Below are 22,033 nucleotides of genomic sequence, written 5' to 3' on the forward strand. Positions count from 1 at the left end.
TGGATGTTTTGAATCTGTAGAGCAGGGAAATGGATCTGGTACACCTCAGATTTACATTGTTCTGAGTGGAAAGATTTGTGAATTGTTGTGACAGACAGTGACTGACTATGTCTGTAATGATTTCACAATCTGGCAAGTAATTACAAATGTCACATTTTTCATTCATGATTCTCAAATCTTGATTGTTTAGTAAAATATTACAAAGTAAAGTGTCTGTAATTAATTTAGAACCCACTAAATGATATAAAATTCAACATGTGACAGATTTTATTCAAGGATGATTCTGTTTTTTGGGTTTTTTTTTTAATGTTGTGCAACTGTAGAGCAGAGAAAGGGGGCATGTTACACCTCAGATTTACATTTCTCAGGTCAGCTGAAATTAAACTTGAAATGAATGATAATGAATTTTAGTTACATTGATATCAGTTTTATCATATCAGAGTAAAATATTGATATTTTTGCTGTTTTGTTCGCAGTTGTATTGATACCAGTGCCAAAATAATTTTTTCAGCAATAAATATCTCAAAATGACAAAAATGATTATAAGAAATTCAGAGAGGTATCTTCATAACACAATATAGGTTTTCAGTATAAACATTAAATTAAGAACAAAAGAGACTGGTTTTTGACTTTTGGCCATAAAATAATCCAAAACACAACCAAAAAGCATAACCATGATGTGAAAGAGTGAGACCTGAACGTGGCAGAGCCAGACTCACTGAGAGGAAACAGTCTTTTTGGGCCCAAAGGCTGAGCAGAACTCAGTTGGGCGGTCTCTGTGACCGATGATGATTATTTTAAGAAACATAACTTTTCTTTGCAGTGTTCCATACTGCAACTCTAAATATTAATATCAGTTGTTGTTGTTTTGACTTCCAAGCAGAAAGTGCAACCATCAACACTTTCGTTTTGTTGTTGAAATCTGAAACTAATCGAGACACTGAAGCAGGTTGTCTTTGTTAGCGTTACCTTTGCAGAGGCTTCAGTTAGTATTACAGAGCTGGACAACAGCCCACAGACTCTTTGTCAAAAAGAGTCTGTAAACCCAAAATAATAATAGATAATAAAAGATAACTTTGACATCATGTAGTATTTATGAAAGATTGCATGGTCACAGAATGTGAGTCAAATTTTTCCATTACACCCTTCAGCCCTGACAATCAGCATTCTAGCAGTACACGTAATGAAACTGCATTGGCCAATTGGAGAGGCTCACAGAGTATATATGTAGGCAGCCTCAGTAAGTAAGCCTTAAGAGGAATAATGAATAATAACAATAATAATAAGGATATGAGAAAGGTGAGTGCAGCATAAATTCATCCTATTTCTCACAATTCATTGTTTTTTATAGACAGTACAAAAGTGCGGTGGTAGATTTGAACTTATTTAATATTGTATATTTATCCAGAAAAAGTTTAGAGCTGCAGGAGTTTCTGCAATATTAGGACTTTTGTTCCTTTGCGGTCTTCTTGCAATCAAGGTGAGTGGTTATTTCTCTCTGTTTTGTTACAAAATGTAACAAAACTAAACAGCAGATTCAGTACTTTTCAGATCACAATGTTATATGATTTGGGTTTCAGTGAAATTTGTAATAAGTATTAATAAACACATTTATTCTTCCCTCAGTGGTTTAACACCCCTGGGCTTGTGGCTCTGTATTCGGTTCTGGCAAATTTAATGAAGTATTGTTTTTTGGAGTTAACCGCAAAAACTATATTTAATGGTAAGTATTAAGACCAGAAGAAGTCATCACATGTAGCTTTGAAAGAAGTTTTGAAAGAGATGTTCATTTTTATCACTAAAAATACAAGACAGAATAAAATTGTTTGCAGCTTACAAATATGATGTACTTTTCAGAAATCGTGGAGCAAAACGCTCCAAAACTGACCTGATGAATATGACTAAGAAGAATCTGACCTGATGAATTCGACTCATAAACTATTTGATTTTTTTTTTAATTCAAATGGCTTTCTGAATTTGAGTCTTTATTACAAAATAAATATTTTTTTTAAAATCCACTTTGTGCTGTTTCTCTTCTCATTAACAAAATGTACTACTGGTGTTTATCCAATTGAATCAAATTAACTGTGTAAAGTTAATTTGATTCAAATGTGTGCTTTTATTCTTTTTATTAACAAACTGTGTGGCTCCTGTTCAACAAGTTGAAATAAGAAACTGCAGATCTTGTAGGGAATCAGATTACATTACAGTGTAAAAAGGTCAAATTGATTCATGTTGAATTATTACATTTCCTATTGTTCCCCCAAAAACCGATTTGGCTGAATTAGCTGAGTCAGCAATTCAATTAATTAACACATAAATTCAAGATGAGCCAGGTGTTCACCAACAACCAGACATCTGCTTCAGGGTCAGACCAAATGAACTGTCAACTTTGACAAGGGCTCATTCAGCTAAGGTCATTTTACTATTCCATTAAAAAAAATAAAAATAAAAAAATGCTTGCATTCACACACTATTCATAATTACAACCATACCACAACAGTAGACTCAGAGAAATGTAACCACAGTTTAAAAAAAGAAAACTCCAAAACTATCTGTTAAACGTTCTCTCAAAGTGAATCATTGAACAAATTAATCCCTAATATTGTAGTGCCTGCCTTACAATATACAGTGACTTTAACACTTCTACACTGTAAAATCTAATTAGTTCACAGAACTCAAAAAAACTATGCAAACTCGTTGTGTCAAAAAAACTAAGTAAAGCTTACTTAAGATGACTGTTAGGACAACGTATTCATTGCAAGTCTGCAGTATTAAGAATAACTTGATATTTCTGACTGTACAATACTAATTGTTTACCTACTGACAAACATTTCAAGTTCAACTAAATTAAAAACAATTTGTGGTAACCTGAATATGATTAAAAATAATTAACAACACTTTTTGTAATGATGTTAAAATCAGCCCAACTTTTATTTTCAAATGCAAAAAAGTATAACAGCCAACATACTGGACACTGTTCTGCTGAACAACAAACTATTATATTGCCATTACTGTTATAATCTTACAATGAAAAAAAGTCTCAGATTTAATTATTAAGAAAATAAGTTTAGGCCTAAAACAAGTTTGTTTTGTACTTCCATTACTTATATAATCAAAATAAAATATTTGTTGTTCTGTCACAAGTGCAGTCTCTGATTTAAACAACACATTTGTTTTTCATTCCAACACATGAGCTGGAATGTTGTAATATTTTAAGGATGGCTTGTTTCCAGTCCAGGCATTACTGCCTGAATGACTATCATGGATCGAGGTGATCCAAATGTAAGTGCAGAAGAAAGTCTTTAACTTCCCTTAAGTACAGTGGCAGTGGATGTGGGTTGGAGATGCAATAAGCTTGAACCTGCAGGCGACCATCTTCACTGACCACACCATCTGTGACGGAGGACTCATCTCTCCTGGTGTCCTGCAAGCAAACAATCATATTTTTTGGAACATGAACTTAATTGCTTTCTTAAAACATTTTTTTTCTGCATTTGGTATAAAACAGACTCCAATTTAGACAATCTCAGGCTCCCTCCCCGCCGGACAGGTGTCATTCAATTGTCTAGATAGCCGTGACCACCACCAAACACACAATAATGTCATGAAAGCATCATTTTAAAAAGGGCTATGCAAACATAGCCAATAACTTTCATTCTAATGATCTGAAAAATGATTTGGGCACAAAACAAATTTTGCTGTTAGAAAACTTGCAGACTTCACTATATACAGTGTAGACCCTCTAAACTAAGTTTGGGGGATGTGATCTTTCAAGAAATGCAGACCAAACTGTTGTTGTTTGTTTACTTACACAGCATGTCTTGTAGAATTAACTGGAGTCACCAGCAACAGCATAATGCAGTCATATCTCAAGTCTAATAACAGAAGACAGGAAAAGATCAGTAAAGAAACAACTTCCCCAAACCAAAGCACAAATAAAACAATAAGTAAAACAGGCTGATCTAAAGTATGATTAAAGTTCAGCCTAATTAATATAAATGTTACTGACAATTGCTAATATATTGGAAAACCAAAATACTTACCACTGAGTTGAAGTCTTTCTGTCCAACAGCAGGAGTGCTGGTCCCGAGCCTCAAAGACAATAAGAAGCAAGCAGAGGGAGAAAAAACAGAATTTTTTTTAGAAGCTGATTTGATCCTTAATGGCTGTGCAGTCATTATGACTTACAACACAGAAGGTCAATGTGGACCCCATACAACCAAATTAGACTAACACATATAGTATTAAAAACACCATCTACTACTGTGTCTGAATGTGTAGTATTGGCACTGTCAGTTTAGAATAAGAATACAATAATAACAGGCAGTTTTAGTTTTAAAAAAATGTTCAGATTATTTGGTAATCTATTACAAGAAAATATTCAATTACATTTTTTACAGTATGTAGTGCCAAATCAGTTGCTTCAAGGCATTTCATACTCTAAAGTAAAGACCGGACAATAATGGAGAGAATGACACTTGGCAACAGCGGGAATGAAAAACTCCCTTTTAACAAGAAGAAACCTCCAGCAGAACCAAGCTCACGTAGAAGAAGCCACCTGCTGCAAATGTGGCTTAGGGGAGGAAGACAGCACAACAGACACACTGTGGGAGAGAACCAGAGATTAATATTGACTTATGAGGAAATGCCGAATGGTGTATAGACACACAGTGAGTGTAAAAGGACAGTAAAGAAGAAAATCATCATGGGAAGCCTCCTGCAGCCTAAGCATTTTGCAGCATAGCTAAGGGAGGATTCGTGGTCACCTGATCAAGCTGATCTAACTACATGCTTTATTGAAAACAAAAATGTAAAGTCTGATCTTAACCCTCTGGTTCCTATCTGGCCATTTTTGGCCACTTTCTTTATTCGGTTTTCAACCATTTTTGTTCTGTTAATGCAAATGGAATGAAACTTTCCAAAGGTGTGCATTTTTTAAAAATTTTTTAATTTTCAACATTTCAACTTAAAAGTGGAGCTGTTGTCTGTCTCTTTGAGGTGACAGACAGATATTGAGGTGTGCACTTTCTCTTGCTTTCCAAAAGCACCAGAATCTATGGCAGTTTGTATGCTGGTCTAAGCGGCTTTGCCACCTTTACTTATTCTGGCCTTCCCACACTGGTTAACAAATGTACTTAGCACGCGCACAAATAAAAGATGCCCTCAGCAACACAGAGGGAACCTGGACAAGAAGTGTTGTGCAGCGACAATAACTATTTTATGAAACAATACTTTTCTGTGCTGTGTTAATTACTTAATTTTCACTATAAATACTTCCTAGCAAAGATCGACAAGAAACTGGTGCTTGGTTGCCCCAACCCTTCAGCCTTGACAAACAGCATTCCAGCAGCATGCGTAATGAAACACAGCAGCAGTGACAGATTCTCCAACTAGAGGGGCAGCTGCTCCAAGAACCACCAGTAAGCCAGGTATCATCAGGCCTTATCCCGCGGTGAGGCCCTGTGAGGGTGACTTCCCGGTGGATGAGAGATCAAAGTACCTCTCAGATTCAGAGACTGAGGACTGTCTCCTTCTATGTTCTAAGGGCAGAATAATCCCTTATCAGGACTGAGGGTAGTCTACCCCTGTGATGTCCAGCGTTCTGACAACACTGTTCTTCTATGTTTAAAGTACTTTTGTTAAAGGGGGAGATGTTGTGAGATTCAGACTGTGTGTGTATGTATGTTACTGAAAATGAATGTACCATTCTGGTAAAGGTTGAGCTCAATTTTATCTGACCAAAGAATGTTTGTCCAGAACTGGAATGTCTGAACTAGCACAGTTACTCCAACCTTTCTATTCTTGAGGTTTATGAGGTGTTTGCACTTTGCAGTGATCCTTCTGTATTTACTTTCATGCGGTCTTCTCTTTATATTAGGTGGAAATGCTACCATTACATTGGTCTTGATGAAAATGGTTCAAGATAGATTTTAAGGCAAACTGGACATGTGCTTAACTCCATACAGTTTGTTTGTAAACCACATAATCTTTGTCAAACTAATCGATGAACACTCAGAGTAAAAAGATTCTCATATTCAATTAATGTTTGTTGATTTGTCTTCAGCCCTCAACATACTCAATCTTGATGGCTGGATTCTTGACTTTTTAACTGACAGGATACAAACAGTTGATATAAATGGACTTATGTCCGATCAAGATCATCAGCAGCTCCCTGATGTCAAGATGTCACAAAAATAAGACTCAGACAGTGAAATATGTTCAGTCTTACAAATATCTTGGAACAATTATTGTGTATACTGAACTTTGAAACAAACTGAAGCTGTCCACAAAAAGACACCAGTGTCTGTCATGTTGGAGGCACACTGGATTTCATTTCCAGCTGCTTGTTTTGTCTTTGGTGTCAGAGTCTTGAATGTTATCTGAAAAATTTTATTCATATTATAGTCCATGTTTAGAAAGGTATGATCAAATTGAGGGTTGTATGTTTTTGATTTTAATCAAAGCTTATGAATGGTATGTAAAATATGATGCTATCACAGTTTTGACATACACAATACCTTGGGGACTTTGTGGACCAGGTTACTTTAATGAGCTTTCATCTAAAGACATCATGAATCCTAAGAGTCCTTTCAAGTCTTGTGTTGAGGAATATGAGAACATTCCCTACAAACTGGATTATAAGAATTTAAATACAATTTTAGAAAACCATGGAATATTGAAGCAATTGTCATGTGGTGAGGACAATGAAAGAATTAAAGTTGCTCGTAAGGCTCTATTGAAGCTGGCAGAAGGATCAACTGCGCTATGTAAAGATTTCTTGGAGCTTGGAGATAAGAAAATTGATTCTTTCATATTTCTATCAGAGAACATTGAACCTATTCTGAAGAAGTTGTGGAGAGAAAATGTTAACAATAGTTTTGTGTCATTGGTTAAAGAAAATATTACAACAATATTTAACCAAAAAGTAGATGATCTTTTTACACAGGACCTAGAGTCACAACCTGGAATCAACAGCTTCATCCAGCTTCACCAGCTTCATCATCCAGTAAAATTAATAGATGAATACAGACAAATCTTTTAAATTCAGATTTGTATTTTGTCTATGATTAAATAAAACAGAATTGTGATAACCAACTCTGGTATTTTTTTCCTCCTCAACAAATTGTACACTATCTTCCTGCTTACACAATTAAAGCAATGATACAAAGATGGATGAGAACAAAACACTTTTAGATTTTAAGATACAAAGAAAAGAACCCACTAATAAATTAAACCAAGAGATAGTGTGAACCTCCAGAGTCAGCTACCAAAGTTTGCTGTCTTTGAGGGTTAAATGTGTTTTTTGATTGTTTGTTTTGTTTTAATCTAGTTTTTAAATTCTAGTTTTTGGGTTTTCATACTGTCTTGGAAGTTTTCATACTGTCTTTCTTCACTGAGGCTGCTCAGAAAGATTTAACAGGCACACAGAGCTCTGTAAAGAAAGTTTGCTTTCAACCATAATGGACACAATGCAGAGAAACACAAAAAATTTGTGTTTTTTTATTAGTATTTTATTTACCATTACAAGACTTTGTTAGGTACCATTGTGCTGTCACATGAAATTATTCTTTTGATATGGAGCTTTGAGAGTTGGCACTAACAAGACATAAATAAACATCCCTGTATACAAGACAATATGTAAAAATGGCACAAGATAAAAACACAGAGTGACATCCTCTTAACACAAGATATATTTTCAGCATGAGATGTCTTTTTATTCAGTGTAAACAGAGATGGGAAGTAACAGCATGCAAATACTTTGCTACTGTACTTAAGTAATATTTTCAGGTATCTCTACTCTATCTCTACTATACTTGAGTAGTTCTTAAAACTACTTTTTAGTTTTTCTCATTAGATTTTCAAACAAGTATCTGCACGTTTTATTACATTTTCAAAACAGGCTACTGTTACTTTTGGTTTAACCCATTTGGGAGGGGTAAATATTTCGCTGCTGCGACACTGTGATCAAGTGAGCCCTCACATGTGAAGTGACAGTCAAGCTAGCCACACCCCCAGCCGCACCTACAATATGGCTTAGAAACAGTCTTCTATGTCCTGCCATAATTTTTACTATTGTATTATTCAATCCACCTCAACAAATATAATATATATATATATATATATATATATATATATATTTCTATTCAACCTGACCTTATCCCCAGCTAAGTAAAATTGCAGTGCTATATTTTTGATATTGTGTATTTTTTTTTAATTTTATTACAGGAAAACTGTTAGAGGTGAGGCAAGTATTTCACTGGATTCTTAATCTGGGTTACCCCCATTCTTCCTCTTGTGCCTAACAGCTCTTTGAACAGTATGGTTTAAGACAAAATGAAAAGTAAACTCCAAAATTACAGTACTGTACTTCAAACATTCTCATCTTTGAGCGATATTACAGGGAAACTGTTAGAGGTGACGCAAATATTTTATGGGTTCTTACTCTGGATTACCCTCACCCTTCCTCTTCCTGCTTATAGCCCAACTGTATGGTTTCACAGAAAGTTATACATAGAGAGAGAGATGCTGTATTTATCCTGCCACATAATGAAGAGTTATTGTACACTTTTACAGAGAGAACAATAATGATTTCCTGAACTATTCTTTATGGCTGAAATGTTGAATCAGTTACTGGGAGAAGGAAGTCTGCTGCTTCACAAGAGTGGAATGGAGCAGGTGTGATTGTCCACAATGGAGTCCCGCAGTCAGCTGAGACTGAAGAAGCCACTTAGATGATTGACAAAACATTTCTCCCACTGAAAATGCTACGTCCGGATGAACAGAATCAACATTTAGGAATTTAGTTCATTAATATTGGTTAATATTGACATTTGAAGCCAGAATATAACAGCCCATTGTGTAGCTGGTTCATAATCTTTTACTTTTATTTGTTGTTACTAAGACTCGCATCTCCCTTACTTGTAGTAAGTTGTTCTTTATTCAAATTTTTGTACTCCAATTCTTTGTCATTTTCTATGTAGATTTATACATCCATAAGAGCACATTATAGTCTCTACACAAAAACAACAAACACCCAACCAGTAGAAGTAGTAGATGGCTGCTCCTCCCTAAATCTCATCCTGATGGAGGTCTCTCCCTGTTAAAAGGGAGTTCTTCCTTCCTGTCATCTCTTGCTCACAGGAGATTTTCTGATTGCTGATGTTCTCCTTAACATAGCTGGGTCTGCCTTACAATATACAGTGTCTTAAGACCGCTGTTGTGAATAGAAGTTATATAAATAAACTCAGTTTGTTGATGAAACGGATAACAAAGTGTATATCATCTCTCTGTTTACGGAATCATCATGTGGGTTAGATGATGACTAACTATATCAAGAGACAGGGTGAGGCTCCAGAGTGAGCTACCAGACTTTGAAATGAATGAATGATGAGATATTAGGGGAAAAACAAACAAACAAAACAAAAACATACATTTCTGAAAGCACAGTTAAAATACAGTTTACATATTTTTTACAACCCTACCCATCAAAATCAGTGTGTCTTTCTTCAGTGAGGTCTGAGAGGCTTTGCCATTACTAGAAACAACTGTGCTACTCCCACTTAGTGGCTGCTGTGTAGATGATTTGCTTTGAGCTGCACAAAAATCAACAGAAACAGACAAATTTAATGTTCTTTATTAGTATTTTATTAACCATTACATGACCTTATAAGGTACCACTGTGCCGGCACATGAAATTATCCTCTTTGATGTGGAGCTTTGATAACTGACACAAACAAGATACAAATGAACGTCCCTGTATATAATACTGATTTTAAACTCAAAATAATCAGCAATAAATATCTCAAAATGACACAAGATAAAAATGAAGAACGTTCTCTTCATAACACAAAATGTCTTTTCAGTATGTGATGTGTTTTTATTCAGTGTAAACATTAAATTAAGGAGAAGAAAAAAAAAAGTCTTGTTTCCAACTTTTGGCCCTAAAATACCAAAAATAAAATGTAAATTTACAAGCTGATTCCCTACACTGAGATGGAGTTAAATGTCTCAAGGAGAAAAGTAAACATGTTAATTTAAAATTCAATAATCACTTCTACTACCAGAAGTCTTTACTGAAAGTCTGAGGTTCCTCTGGTCTCAGTCAGAACGTGTGATTTGTCAAGACTAAGAATGAAAAATACACAGAAATGATTAAAAACTAATTTAAGCCCAGAGAATGAATAAGGCAAGCAAGCTCATACTGTATATACAGTCAAGGTTACTATTTACATGTTGGTGTTTACATGTGGTTCAGCAACTTCAGCTAACAGTGGAGGTGAGCTTTGGCTCCCCCTACTGGTTCAAGAGTCACACTGCTGACAGCAATAATGAGCACTGACCACCTCTCATGCTCTCGTGTACCCAGTATACCTAATGCAGTGGCTGACAACCAGAAGTCCAGTAACTTTAGAAACACCCACAGCCTGCTCTCACTCTCCCTCCATATCTGAGACTAAAATGATCACTCGCAGTAGTTTTATTTGTGTCACTATTCATATATTTCTGTAGTCCATCCAAGCTTCCAGTGTGCAGAAATGCTATTTATCAGGTCAAGTGTCACCACACAGCTGGATAGAAGGAGTAAAAGAAATCGCAGAGGTGCTGGGTCACTGTGTAATGTTAAAAAGAAATGATATACAAACATCCCCTTTGTAGTGAAAGCAGATAAGTTAGCCCAAAAACACCAGCATGAAAGCCATCACTCATTGGCAGCATTGCCTTCACAGATCCAGCTGAGCACAGCTGATCATATTAATTACTAACATCACAGATCATAGTTACATATGACCTCAGAGTAGCGTCCAGATCGAGGATCACAAAACCAGCACTGAACAAATAATTCATCATCAGCACTGTGTGTGATGTGAAAGAGTGAGACCTGAACGTGGCAGAGCCAGACTCACTCAGAGGAAACAGACTGAGGACAAGCTAACAATGAAACTTTGGACGCAAAAAAAAAAAGAATTAGTTTAACATTAAACAAAGACAGGATACACTGCTGTAAAAGAGTGAAGGCAGGCTGGTCCTGAGTGACAGGTGTGCTGAGCTTAACAGCAGTAAGGATGGAAACACTCATCCACTCATTAATTAATGTAGGCCTCAAAGGAGATTTTGCCTTTTTCTCCTTAGTTTAAAATGATGGCAAAATACTGAGAGCCCAGAGTTCCCAGTTTTCAGTGCTTCAAAAGACAAACTTTGGATGATTTCTACCACACGGTCAGGTCAAGATTAGCTGAAGACTGTGGCCTGTGTGAAATTAAAAAGAAAAAAAAAAGTCTCAGTCTCAGTTAAATCTCAGCTAAATTCTCCTTAAAGAGAACGAGACTTCATAAACAAGGGCCTGTAACTTTAAAAGAACTGTATTTAAAATGAATGTATGTATGTAAAGTGTATATGTGCGCTTGTGTGGACACCAAACAGGAGGAAGGGACTGCAGGCTGTGGGTGGAGCGAGTGGAGGCCAGTGCATGTGTGGGCTGCAGGACTCATGGTGGCGTCTCTGCGTTATTAGTTGTCGTCTTCTTCTTCACTGGCTTTTTCACTGTTTTGTTTTGAGTCTGGCCGCAGAAGAAGAAAATAAAGAGAGAGATTACTAAAGCTGATCAATCAAAGACTGGGAAAATGAGTGGTTTCACTAACAAGAGTACGAGTTATTAGTTGCATTGTAACTGCTGCTCAAAGCATGTTTAATCTGTGTAAACAGTGAAAATAAAGTCTCCATAAAGAGCAGCGTGCCATTTCTGAGTGAACTGTTGATGCTGCAAAACACCACAGGAACATCTGATGTATATACAGTTGGTGCAGGTAGTATCACTTGCCTGTGTAATTACAGGTATGATTATGTGAACTCACAGGCCACTTAATTGCTTGTGAAAGCATACATGTAATCTGTGGGTCAGAACTAAATGTAGGTCAAGAGGTAATGTGTGCAACATGAAATCATTTATCGCCGTTTTACTGGAAATGAACTGTGCTATTAGTAATGAAATGCATACATTACTATTACCAAATTAAAGTAGGTTAATTGTTGAGGAAGAAAAAAATATTAGGAAATACTGACAATGCTACACCTATTGGTCAGATTATTAGGTACACGTTGCTAGTACAGGGCTGGGGCCTCGTCTGCCTTCAGAATTCTTCAAGGCACAGATTCAACAAGGTGCTGGAAGATTTCTGTCCACACCCATTCCCCCACATCCCAAAGACGCTCTATAGGACTAAGATCGGATGACTGTAGAGCCCCTGGATATTTTCTCTTTTTCAGACCAGTCTCTGTAAACCTTAGAGATGAATGTGTGGGAGAACCTCAGCAGTTTCCGAAATACTCTGACCAACCCATCTGGCACCAACCAACAAACAAATCACTTTCAAAGTCACTTAAACAACATTTTCCCTCGTTCTGATGCTTAGTTTGAACTTCAGCAGGTCATTTTGACCATGTCTACATGGCTAAATGCAGTTGCTGGGTAATGAGCATTTGAAGGTGCACTTAAAGTGGCTAGTGACTGTTGTAATATTGTATATATACACAATGTAAGAAAATTGCCCTGTGATTGACAAATCTACAAAGCGTGTATGCCCTACCTCTGTCTTAGCAGCAGCAGGCTTCTTGGTTGCCTTGACACTGGTACTGCGTTTGTGCCCTTTATCTCCCACATCCTCATCAGAGTGTTCGGTCCTTGTGTCTGACAGGTCAGAGCTGTGTTGGGACGATGTGTCATCAATAAGGGACGCGGCTGCCACAGAGCGAGCTGCGGGACAGGACAGAGATTGATGGACAGTCAGTGAGAGTAGCTGAGTGTTCAGAGTGACATCACCACATGATCTGAGAGACACCAAACATCACACGTCTGCATTTTACTGCTGCCACAGAACTGCTGAATTTACAGATTTATTTAGTGTAGCCTTGAACCAGTGCATCATCACAGACAGAGCCTTTAACGCCACCTAGTGGACACTTCAATGTATCTATTTTTTTTAATAATATACAGCCACCAGTTTTAAAATAAAGAGAAAAAAAGGAGTCACTTCCATCTTTTTAAGTGTTTGTTTTTTTGTTTTGTTGTTTTCATTTGCCCATTTTCCAGAGACTCAAATTAGCTTGTGAAATCATTTTTATCCTTTGCTTTTGGGAGACATAAAATCAGAAGAAGTGGTCCATTAGATTACAAAGTTTTCTTTGCAAATGTTAAATTAGGAAGGAAACTAAACTGTTTGTGTGACATCTAAAATAGAAAAAGTGTTTTATTGAGTAAAATTAGAAAAATCCCAAACAGCAACTTTAGGTGCTGTGCAAAGCTACAACTCGTTACTTTAGTGATGAACTGCAGATCATTTAGAATAAAAAAAAAAAAAAAAAAGAAAAGAAAAGTAATCCAAAATAAATAATTTTGAACTTGCTAGTTCATAAAAGTTAGGGTCTACTCATTTACTAACGCCACTGCAGATTTCAGTTGAACTCTGACTTCAGTGTTTTGTTTCAGCTGTTTTCAGTCTGGTTTTAGAAGTCATGTGTAAATGAACAAAAAGAAAACAAAAAGCATTGTACATATTAAAATGCACCACTCGGCCCCATGACTTCATTGTTTCAGTGTCTCTCTGTATTCAGCTCACAGCTTGTACCCACACAGTTAGCCAGCCGGCGGTGCAGCGAGACACAAAGAGACCTCCTTCCAAGCCTCCCCTCCCACTGGAATCACATGTTTTCACCCCGGCTCAATCCTCTTTGCACGGCCTCCCTCAGCCACCCTTCTTTCCCCACCCTTTCTTCCCACCCTGCAGTGCTTTAAATCACATGACTCCACTTGGCCGAAGTAGTCCCAGTCCTGCTCTGAAGTTAAATAAAGGAAGACTTCGTCGTCACGCTCTGGGTCAGTCAGCAAGCTGCAAACACAGCTTGTGTGTATTCATGCACTTGTGTACGACTCCGTGTTTCTCTACGTGAAGCTGCTGCTGATGTCATGCGGGAGATGCGTGTTGTGCGGCCTTACTCTGCCGTGCAGCGGTGCTCTTGGCCCGGGGCAGCGTGCTCGCGCCCGAGCTCATCTCATCCATGGGGTCCCGTCTCATGCGGGCATCGGGAGTGTGCAGAGCCAGCTCGTCATCAGCGTTGATGAGAGTGAGGTCCTGCATGCTGAAACTCCGCAACTTGTCTGACAACACGCCCTGCCCCTGGGCGTCACAGCAGGAACAAAAACAGGCATATTAGATATGCAAAACCACCATTACTCAGAAGAAAACTGTTTTCAAAACTTCATTTTTTAAAAATCTGCCAATGATTATGTGGTGAAGCTGATTAATATTTGGAAGACCCCACTTTGGATTCTGGGAAAGTGAGATGACCAATTTTGGCTACAATTATTTAACTTACTAAACAGAATAATCAACAGGGTAATCAATATGAAAATAAATTCCAAGTGGAGCGCTAATAAAAAGAAGCTGCACGGACAATATTTGCCTTTACAAACAAATGCGTTTGAATACTTGAGGACATTGATAAATGCGATCTGTGATCCTGTGTTTGGGACAAATGACAAATGTTAGAGAGTGCATGTTTAACTAATATGGAATTTTGTATTAAGGAACAAACAACAAGCTTTACTATAAATATAGAACAAGTGTCTGCAGCAGCTATAAGCCTTTAGTACAGAATGATTTAGTAGCGCCAACTTCCTGTTTCGCAGCTTACAAGAACAACTGTTCAGTATCTGATAGCACGCTTCACTATTACAGTTGCACAGCTAATCTGACGAAAGTCAGAAAAAGTTATTTAGTCCAATCACCTGGTCACATAAAATGCACATCCACCATGAAAGGTCATCCTAGTTATTTATTGGTTGAAAACCAACAAAAAAAAAGCCTTAAACCTTAGAAACTGTGATTCTTACAAATGTGTTGTGTACAGTCAACAAATAGAAAGATTTCAAATATCATGTCACAACCTCTGACCTCTCCTTCAAGATCTATACATTGATCTGAAGGTCAAAGTGCTAATAATGATATGTAGAGCTATTTAAAACTATTATATGAAAGCATACACATCTGGGGATGTAGAGATGATATATAGGGACCTGTCACTTTATTATGTACATTACAGTAAGAGGTCCCATTAAAGTAAATACTGCCCACAGAGTGAGCTGGCTTGGTGGAGGTTTGTTAATGTTCTTCCATGAATAGAACAAAAAACTCATTTAGAAAATAAATTCAGAGCCCACTTAATTATGAGACTAATCGTTAGAGGAAGCTCAACTACTGACAGTCATCTCAGTCCTCTTTTCTAGCTGTACAAGTGAGTTAATAACAACATTATTTACCATTTGGCCGAGGTTTGTATTTCACATGCAAACAGAAAAGCAGAGGCATCTATGTGGGGACTTTGTAATAACGTTAACAAGTAAATAAACACATAAAATATTAACTGAACAGGTGTTAGCCATGATCTACTTTAAAGATACTTGAAGACAGAGCAAACGTTAACATTTAAGCACAGTCACCTTGGTGGCTGCAGTGACGGCAGCGTTAGCAGCCAGGTTGAGACCCCGTTTTCCAAACTTCATCATGGTCTCATAACTTCTGTCTTTGGCCTGTGCGATGTATTCATCTATCTCCTGCAGCACAAAGGACAGTACACAGGGAGGAGTTAGAGACGACACTTTGAGTCGTCAGGACAAAGAGTCATATCATTTCAGATTTTGATGGGCTTTTTCTTTTTACCTTCTCTTTATTTGACAGGGTGGGGTGGACAAACTTGCGGTAGAGGACACTGGAGCCCTTGGTGTACGGAGACAGCAGCCAGATCACAAACGCAATCTTTAGCTCAAAGTAAAATGGAAACCTGGATAATTAAACACAGAGTTAATCAGTCAGCAGCGACGTAAAGGAAACAACACACTGAGCAAAAGGTATGCATTAGTGGTGTATAGATTAGGATGCTAAAGTAGGAAAGGAAAACAAAAAAGATCCTTCAAGAGATTATTGTATTAAAAATCAGCAGCAGAACATTAAAGCATCTATTGATGTTTTATTTTACAAGTGGTTCATTTATTATAAGCGCGTGAAGAAAAAGAGGGTTACAATCACAAGCAGCTCCCGACTCACCATGATAGGAGCAGGTCTGTGACTGTTTCTGCTGTGCTGAACAATGCAAACACTATCCAGTACATCATCCACTTCACCTGGACACACACACACACACAAAGGTGAAGGGAGAGAACATGATTAAAAGTAGCACACAAAAATCCACAGCATCCAGTTCGCATGTGCTGAGACACGTGGCACTAAACAGAGGTTACGCACACAGACATCCCTACACAGAAATCGGACACACGCTTCAGTCCATTCGCATCACATCACTATGCATGGGCACATCTGAGACAAAGAGAGATGTGAGTCATCTTCTAAACTGGTCATTTACAGGCAAATTTACTTTGTAGCTAATATCAGATAAATCATCAGTTATCAAATACACTGATATATTCAACATAAGAACAGCTCTGAGTGGTAATGGTGCATTTAAAGGCATTAACAGGCCGCCGGCACGTAGCCGCGAGAATGCACCAAACGGCGAATCATTCGGCTCGTTAGAAATGAGCCAAACAAGAGAAGAACGGGGATGAGAGCAGCTCTAAAAATGGCGTCTCCCTTCTCTCCCCCTCTCACACTTCCCCGCCCCATATTCGCTCCTTCTGTGGCCGTCTGCCTGAGCAGCGACTGAGAGGGTGGGTTGCCATAGTAACCAGCCAGGAGGAGACTATTCTCCCGTGCAAATCTAGGCTGAGGGCCAGAGTGCTGCCATCTCCCCACCTCTCTCTCGCATACAGTGATGAGGTAATCAGGAAGAGCCCCAATCAGCTGTGTTTAAAAATATCCACAGTGATCAAAAACCCAGGCACTTTCCGAACGATAAAACATTATCGTATTAAAGGGTTGGCCGGTTTCATACAATCTTCATCCTTTGGATTTTAGTCCAAACATCCAATAGACTGACTGAGCCCTTTACAGGGAACCTTTATTTCACTTTAAACCAAAGCAAATCATTCATGTGGAATCTCATCATATATGTTTCTTTTTTAAAAAGTCAGTTAAACTTCAGGGATATCAATCTGTCCATTTAGGAAGCTTAAACCATTGTGAGTCAGGTGCAGGTGCTTTCAACGGGCCCACAGGAGAGGCAACAACAAGACCACCTGGATACAGACAACAGTCTAGCATCCTCTCCTGACTGATCAGTGTCCAGCTTTGCTTTTTGCTACACTCGTTGTCACCAATTATAGCATGAAAAGGTACATTCATGTTCAAAGCTCCTCCGGGATGGCACATCATGTTTATGAGTTAAACTTGTGCCCCTGAATTATTTTGAGCAATGCAATACAGTCTGCTATTCAGTGCTGGATCCAGCACAGACATCCATTTAAAAATATGACAATTTTTAGAGGTCTGAATCATTTGCAATTGAGAAATAAATAAATAATGTTTAACTATTAAAACAAAATACATTCTGGGGTCTAAAATGATGAAGAAAAAATGAAAACAAATTGAATGTTTGAGGATTTGAAATTTTGAAAAGTAAAAACAGTTTCATGCTCCAGTGTTTCTTCCTGGTTTATTGTTGTAATCTTAGTCTCCCCACCACCCCACCCCCACTTCATTCTGAATGTTTTCAGGGCTTTCTGCATTTCATTCTCTGTCTCGACTGAGTTCCCCAGGGCCTTATTTTCCCTCTTCCTAGTGTGAATTTAGGACAAATTCCAACAACCCCAATAACACCTCTACTCACACACACCGCTCACTCCTCTTGTGTTTGCATGGAGAGTCCACTATGTCGAGTGCTGTGGAAGTGGGCTGTAAAGCTCTCCAGCACTAACTCTGCACTGACGCAGATTTTCCAACCACACTCTGAAGCTGCAGCACCTGTTTTGTTTTGATTTGTATTTTCCAGCAAGTGATGAACACGATCATAATGCATCCATCTGATAGGGGTATGAAATTGCCGAAGATTGTGTTCCTGTTTCCATCGGAGAGAGGTGAGGTCAGAGCAAAGCTTGCTAATGCATTTCCATCCAACCCTTGAAGAGACCCTTCAGCATCCATGAGAGAGACTGCATGGAGATTTGAGTATTTTCCTAATCTGGATTTCCTCTTCTGCATCTTTGTTAGGCTGTGATCTAGTCTTCCTCTTGTTTCTCCAGTTAACTCCTGTGCATTTGCACCCCCCCCCCCCCCCTTCTTTTCTGTCACTGTTGCCCTAGCCCATAGATTACAAAAGATAAGATTTGTAGATGTAGATCAAACTGACACTGAAACATGTTTGTGGGGTGGTTTTGCCTCCACTGCATCAACTTTACCCAAGTGCACTCTGTGCTTAACATGCTAAACCCTTCAGTTGGTGCTCTTTTTTTTTTTTTTAGAAAGACTCCTACAGCAGCTGAATAAATCACCCAACCACATCTCTTTGCAAGAACTACGACTAGACCAAAAAGAAGACTGAAGAGTGTCGATTGTCACGGACTTTCATCCACAGTCACCAGATCTCAACTTGAAAGCACTTGAAAAATGAGGAAGCCAAACATTGCAGATAGCCAAAGAAGCTCTTTGGGACATCATCTAATCATCCTAACAAGAATTAAAGGATTTGCTTTAACCTTTAAAGACAACCTTTCATTGTCTTTAACAACCAGCTATTTGTCTAGTGCTCAGTCCAATTCATCCCGATAGGCTCTCACAATACAGTGCACAACATGACCCTGCAATTATCAGGAGCTGCATGTAAATTCATATAATGTTTGCAAGGGTTGTGTTAAAATACCCTGAACTAAGTCCCACATTTTAAGGTCCTGTCACAATAAATGCTTCAGGTTTATAAATCAGAACTTCATAAAGATCTACGCAGAACGGAAAAAGAATCAGGAAGAATCCAAAGTGCAGGATTTGTTCCGTCTTTTAGTGTTTTTATGGTGCATAAACGCCCTTCTTTTATGAAGGTTGGTGTGTCCTAGTTAAACTGCAATCCCATGCCTCTGGCCTTGTCTGGAACACCCCGATCATTAAGCATGATTCCTATTTTTGTTAGTCTTCAAATGATAACGGCCAAAGAAACGGAACAGGCATTGCAGAAAACATGACAACAGAAATTACTCCAAGTAATTAATAAGCTTGCTCTGATGAAACCGAGCATTTCTCTGCCTCATGTTGATTCTCAACACATTAGAGGAGAAATAGCTGGCAGGCGCTCAGGGCAAAACACCCTAAAAGTCAAACAGAGCAGACAGAGCTCAAAAATGGTTTGCTGAAGTTTAGTAACCAGGGGTTATACTCACATATTCCTTCACATTCTTCGTTTTGACGGCCTTATACGAGGAGTACGCCGGGTAGAGCGTCCCAAAGGCAAGGCTGCAAAAAAAGCAGACAAGACTGGGTCAGAGGAAGGGGCTTCAGCTAGAGAACATGGCCTCTGGGTGTTGACTCTGACACCTCACAAACCCACTCCCACACAGCAGCCACATCTGCTCTGAGCTTCTGTGAAACACAAAAGGGCGACATGTACTTGAGCAGAGCGAGTGTCTATGTGGTTTTAATCCGCATGGCGATGCCACAAAAGAAGTGCTGGGCAGTGACTTGTCAAAACAAAGTGGCCTGATAATGAGTAGAAACAATGTAATGGAGTCAGGAAGACTGCAGTGAGCTAAAATGGAAAAAACACAGTTTCCACCAGGGGTGGGTCACCATGTGTTAGAACACGTGCACACTGGGACATTGTGCAAACACAGCCTTGTTTTTGATGTGCATTTGATCTCATCCTCTGCCACTGTGCCAATTTGTGCTGATTTGACAGGATACTGAACGCTGAGTGAGGCGACAGCAGGGAGAGCACAGATCAGAAGGGCCGTGCAAGTGTGCCTACAGTGCAAACCAATAGCTGGATTTAAACCCTTAATGTAAATCAAGGTTGAATGCCAATTACAGAGGTAGCCTAGCATCTATTTTTTTCCCCCTTCCTTAAGTAGGTCTTCTGTCCTAGTGTTCGACTACGCTGCTCAGTGATGTGTGCAGCTCTGTACAGTGAGCCGACATGACTCGTAGCAGGCCTCCAAGCCAGCGGGCTCCCAGAGCAGACGCCCTGTGCCTCTTTGTGTCCTCATTGAAAGCCCACTACTGACCTTACGGTCACTCCATCCTCTTGTTCAGTCTAGGAAATATTTTAGTGTTCACTTCTTTAGGTTAGACTAATAAACTAGCTGTAAAAACAGGATAAAAGAAACAGGCTGGCCACCCTATAGAAACTGGGCCAGATGCACATTTAAAGCACAAAAGACAAGAAATGACTAATCTTGTGTGCTGGATAATCAGCGGGCATTATGATGCATATTCAAGTCACATTGTTTGCCTTCAGTAGACACATGACTACCTGAGGTGTAGTGAAGTGGAAGATGCAGGCAGCTGGAAGCCAATAACAGTAACAGTTTGCTTATGTAATCAAGGAAAAGCAGAACATTTATAGGGATGAAGCATCATTTCTACACCTGGGCCTTCCAAAGGCATCATGATGTTCGACTTTAAGGTTAGCAGTTGATGAGCACACAGTACCTGGACATTTCACTAGAGATGGGACAGCACCATGAAGTGTCTGCATAATGGATCAAGATAATGACAGCTGGTTTTGGTTGAGTCATCCACACAGTGTGGATGTGGCGTGTTCAGGTGGAGGCTAGGAGTGATCTGCTGATACCGCTTGTCCGTCTTATTAAGCCCCACTGCTGGTGGCATATGAATGGATGGACACACATCCCTGGCTGGGCTGTTGGGCTTCTTTAGCCTTGCACCACATTTTACCAACTCGTGTTGGTACGGCGCCTAGTTACATTCACAGAGGGCTATTTAAAAGTAAAAAGCAGTGGCTGGCAGCTCGGAGTCTGTTTACTTGTGTGCAGCGAGGCTGGCATGTTAAACAGGCTGCACTTTCCCTGCCAACACATTATCTGTCAGGTGGTTACAGTTACTGACTAGCCAGCCCGCGTTAGCTACGAGCGGCTAGCAAGCGCTGGATGCAGATTGTGCTGCATCATTGTGCTGATTAAAGAAACGGCAGCGGTTATTGAACACAGGAGCTTTAAACGCCCCTGTCTGAATGCCAGGATAGCTAATGTATTTATTTTTCCCCTACATGTGAAGTGTGTGTATAAAAAGGACAAGAAACGGACAGCCTAGCTGGTCGGCGTTCAGCATCACGCAGCTGATGAAAGGAGCCGTTATGGTGTTTAAGAATAAAAAAAATAGATGCAGCCCTGCCCATACTCACACAACTATCCTCGAGATAATCCAGGATACCATCTTGCTGGACCGCCAGCCTTCGAGGCTTTCCCCCCAGCTTCTAGGAAATCTAGTCGGCTAGTAAGCGGGCTAGGTGGCCCCCATTCCCCTCCAGGACGAGCTGTGATGAGAGCCAGAAGGCTGCTGTGCCGTCAGGTAGGCTAACAGCAGCTGGAGATGTGCTCTGCAGTGTGTAACTCCAGACTGCTCTGCTCTCTATCACCACCAACACCACCGCTGATGAACAAGACTGGCTCTTAAAGGGCCAGAGTCACTCTGATAAATCTGTAGTTTTAGCTTCAAAATGTGGCCCATGGTGCTCCTCTTAGTTAACCAACAGTGGCGCACAATACAACCTTAGTCATCTACATTAGGTTATTAAACTACTAAAGAACTGATTTAATCTTTTTCTTTCATAATTTTGCTGTGAAATCCCAATCTGCTCACTGACAAGGACCAAAGCCAAGCACAGTCATACCAGGTTTATCCTAGTGAAAACCCACACAGTGCTGGTCTCCTTTTTATGATCATTATTTTTTATTATGTCCATGAGACCGATCTGTGGATAAATGATTTAGGCTCATAAGAGGGATTCAACATTTCTCTGAAGACTTAAAGATGTAAACACACTAAACACAGTCCCACAAGATACTGAGTTTAAACATTTGATAACAGTTACTCAGTTAAGCAGAAAACTGAGTGAAGTGGTTAACTTATCAAAAAGT

At 39.0% G+C, this 22,033-nt stretch overlaps 2 protein-coding genes and 1 long non-coding RNA gene across 3 annotated transcripts; 2 read left to right on the forward strand and 1 right to left on the reverse strand.

Moving 5' to 3' along the window:
• Positions 1–1,226: 1,226 nt before the first annotated feature.
• On the forward strand, positions 1,227–2,018 carry LOC148106134 (uncharacterized). The gene is made up of 3 exons (XR_015720779.1): positions 1,227–1,299; positions 1,409–1,480; positions 1,627–2,018. It is a non-coding gene; the product is annotated as an uncharacterized LOC148106134 (long non-coding RNA).
• Positions 2,019–6,376: 4,358 nt separating this feature from the next.
• Positions 6,377–7,045, forward strand: LOC148106135 (uncharacterized). Its single transcript, XM_087851801.1, has one exon. The coding sequence runs from the start codon at positions 6,377–6,379 to the stop codon at positions 7,043–7,045; it is 669 nt and encodes a 222-aa protein (XP_087707927.1).
• Positions 7,046–10,495: 3,450 nt separating this feature from the next.
• Positions 10,496–21,542, reverse strand: reep2 (receptor accessory protein 2). Its single transcript, XM_006781509.3, has 8 exons — positions 21,298–21,542; positions 19,319–19,391; positions 16,101–16,177; positions 15,717–15,837; positions 15,497–15,610; positions 13,994–14,174; positions 12,588–12,754; positions 10,496–11,560 (listed from the first exon to the last, which is right to left on the reverse strand). The coding sequence occupies exons 1-8, from the start codon at positions 21,327–21,329 to the stop codon at positions 11,489–11,491; spliced, it is 837 nt and encodes a 278-aa protein (XP_006781572.1). The 5' UTR covers positions 21,330–21,542; the 3' UTR covers positions 10,496–11,488.
• Positions 21,543–22,033: the final 491 nt, after the last annotated feature.

The sequence above is a fragment of the Neolamprologus brichardi genome, chromosome 2 (assembly GCF_056152115.1).
Source record: "Neolamprologus brichardi isolate AB-2024 chromosome 2, ASM5615211v1, whole genome shotgun sequence".
NCBI classification, from domain to species: Eukaryota; Metazoa; Chordata; class Actinopteri; order Cichliformes; family Cichlidae; genus Neolamprologus; species Neolamprologus brichardi.

Bases quoted from the DNA above. Each gene is read 5' to 3' on its own strand.
- reep2 (XM_006781509.3), bottom strand. From the start codon at position 21,329: ATGGTATCCTGGATTATCTCGAGGATAGTTGT. The intron at 15,611-15,716 runs GTAAAAAGAAAA...TTTGTGCTGCAG, and splicing joins CCCTGTCAAATAAAGAGAAG to GAGATAGATGAATACATCGC. The intron at 14,175-15,496 runs GTGACTGTGCTT...TGTGACGCCCAG, and splicing joins CCGTCACTGCAGCCACCAAG to GGGCAGGGCGTGTTGTCAGA.
- LOC148106135 (XM_087851801.1), top strand. From the start codon at position 6,377: ATGTTATCTGAAAAATTTTATTCATATTATAGTCCATGTTTAGAAAGG.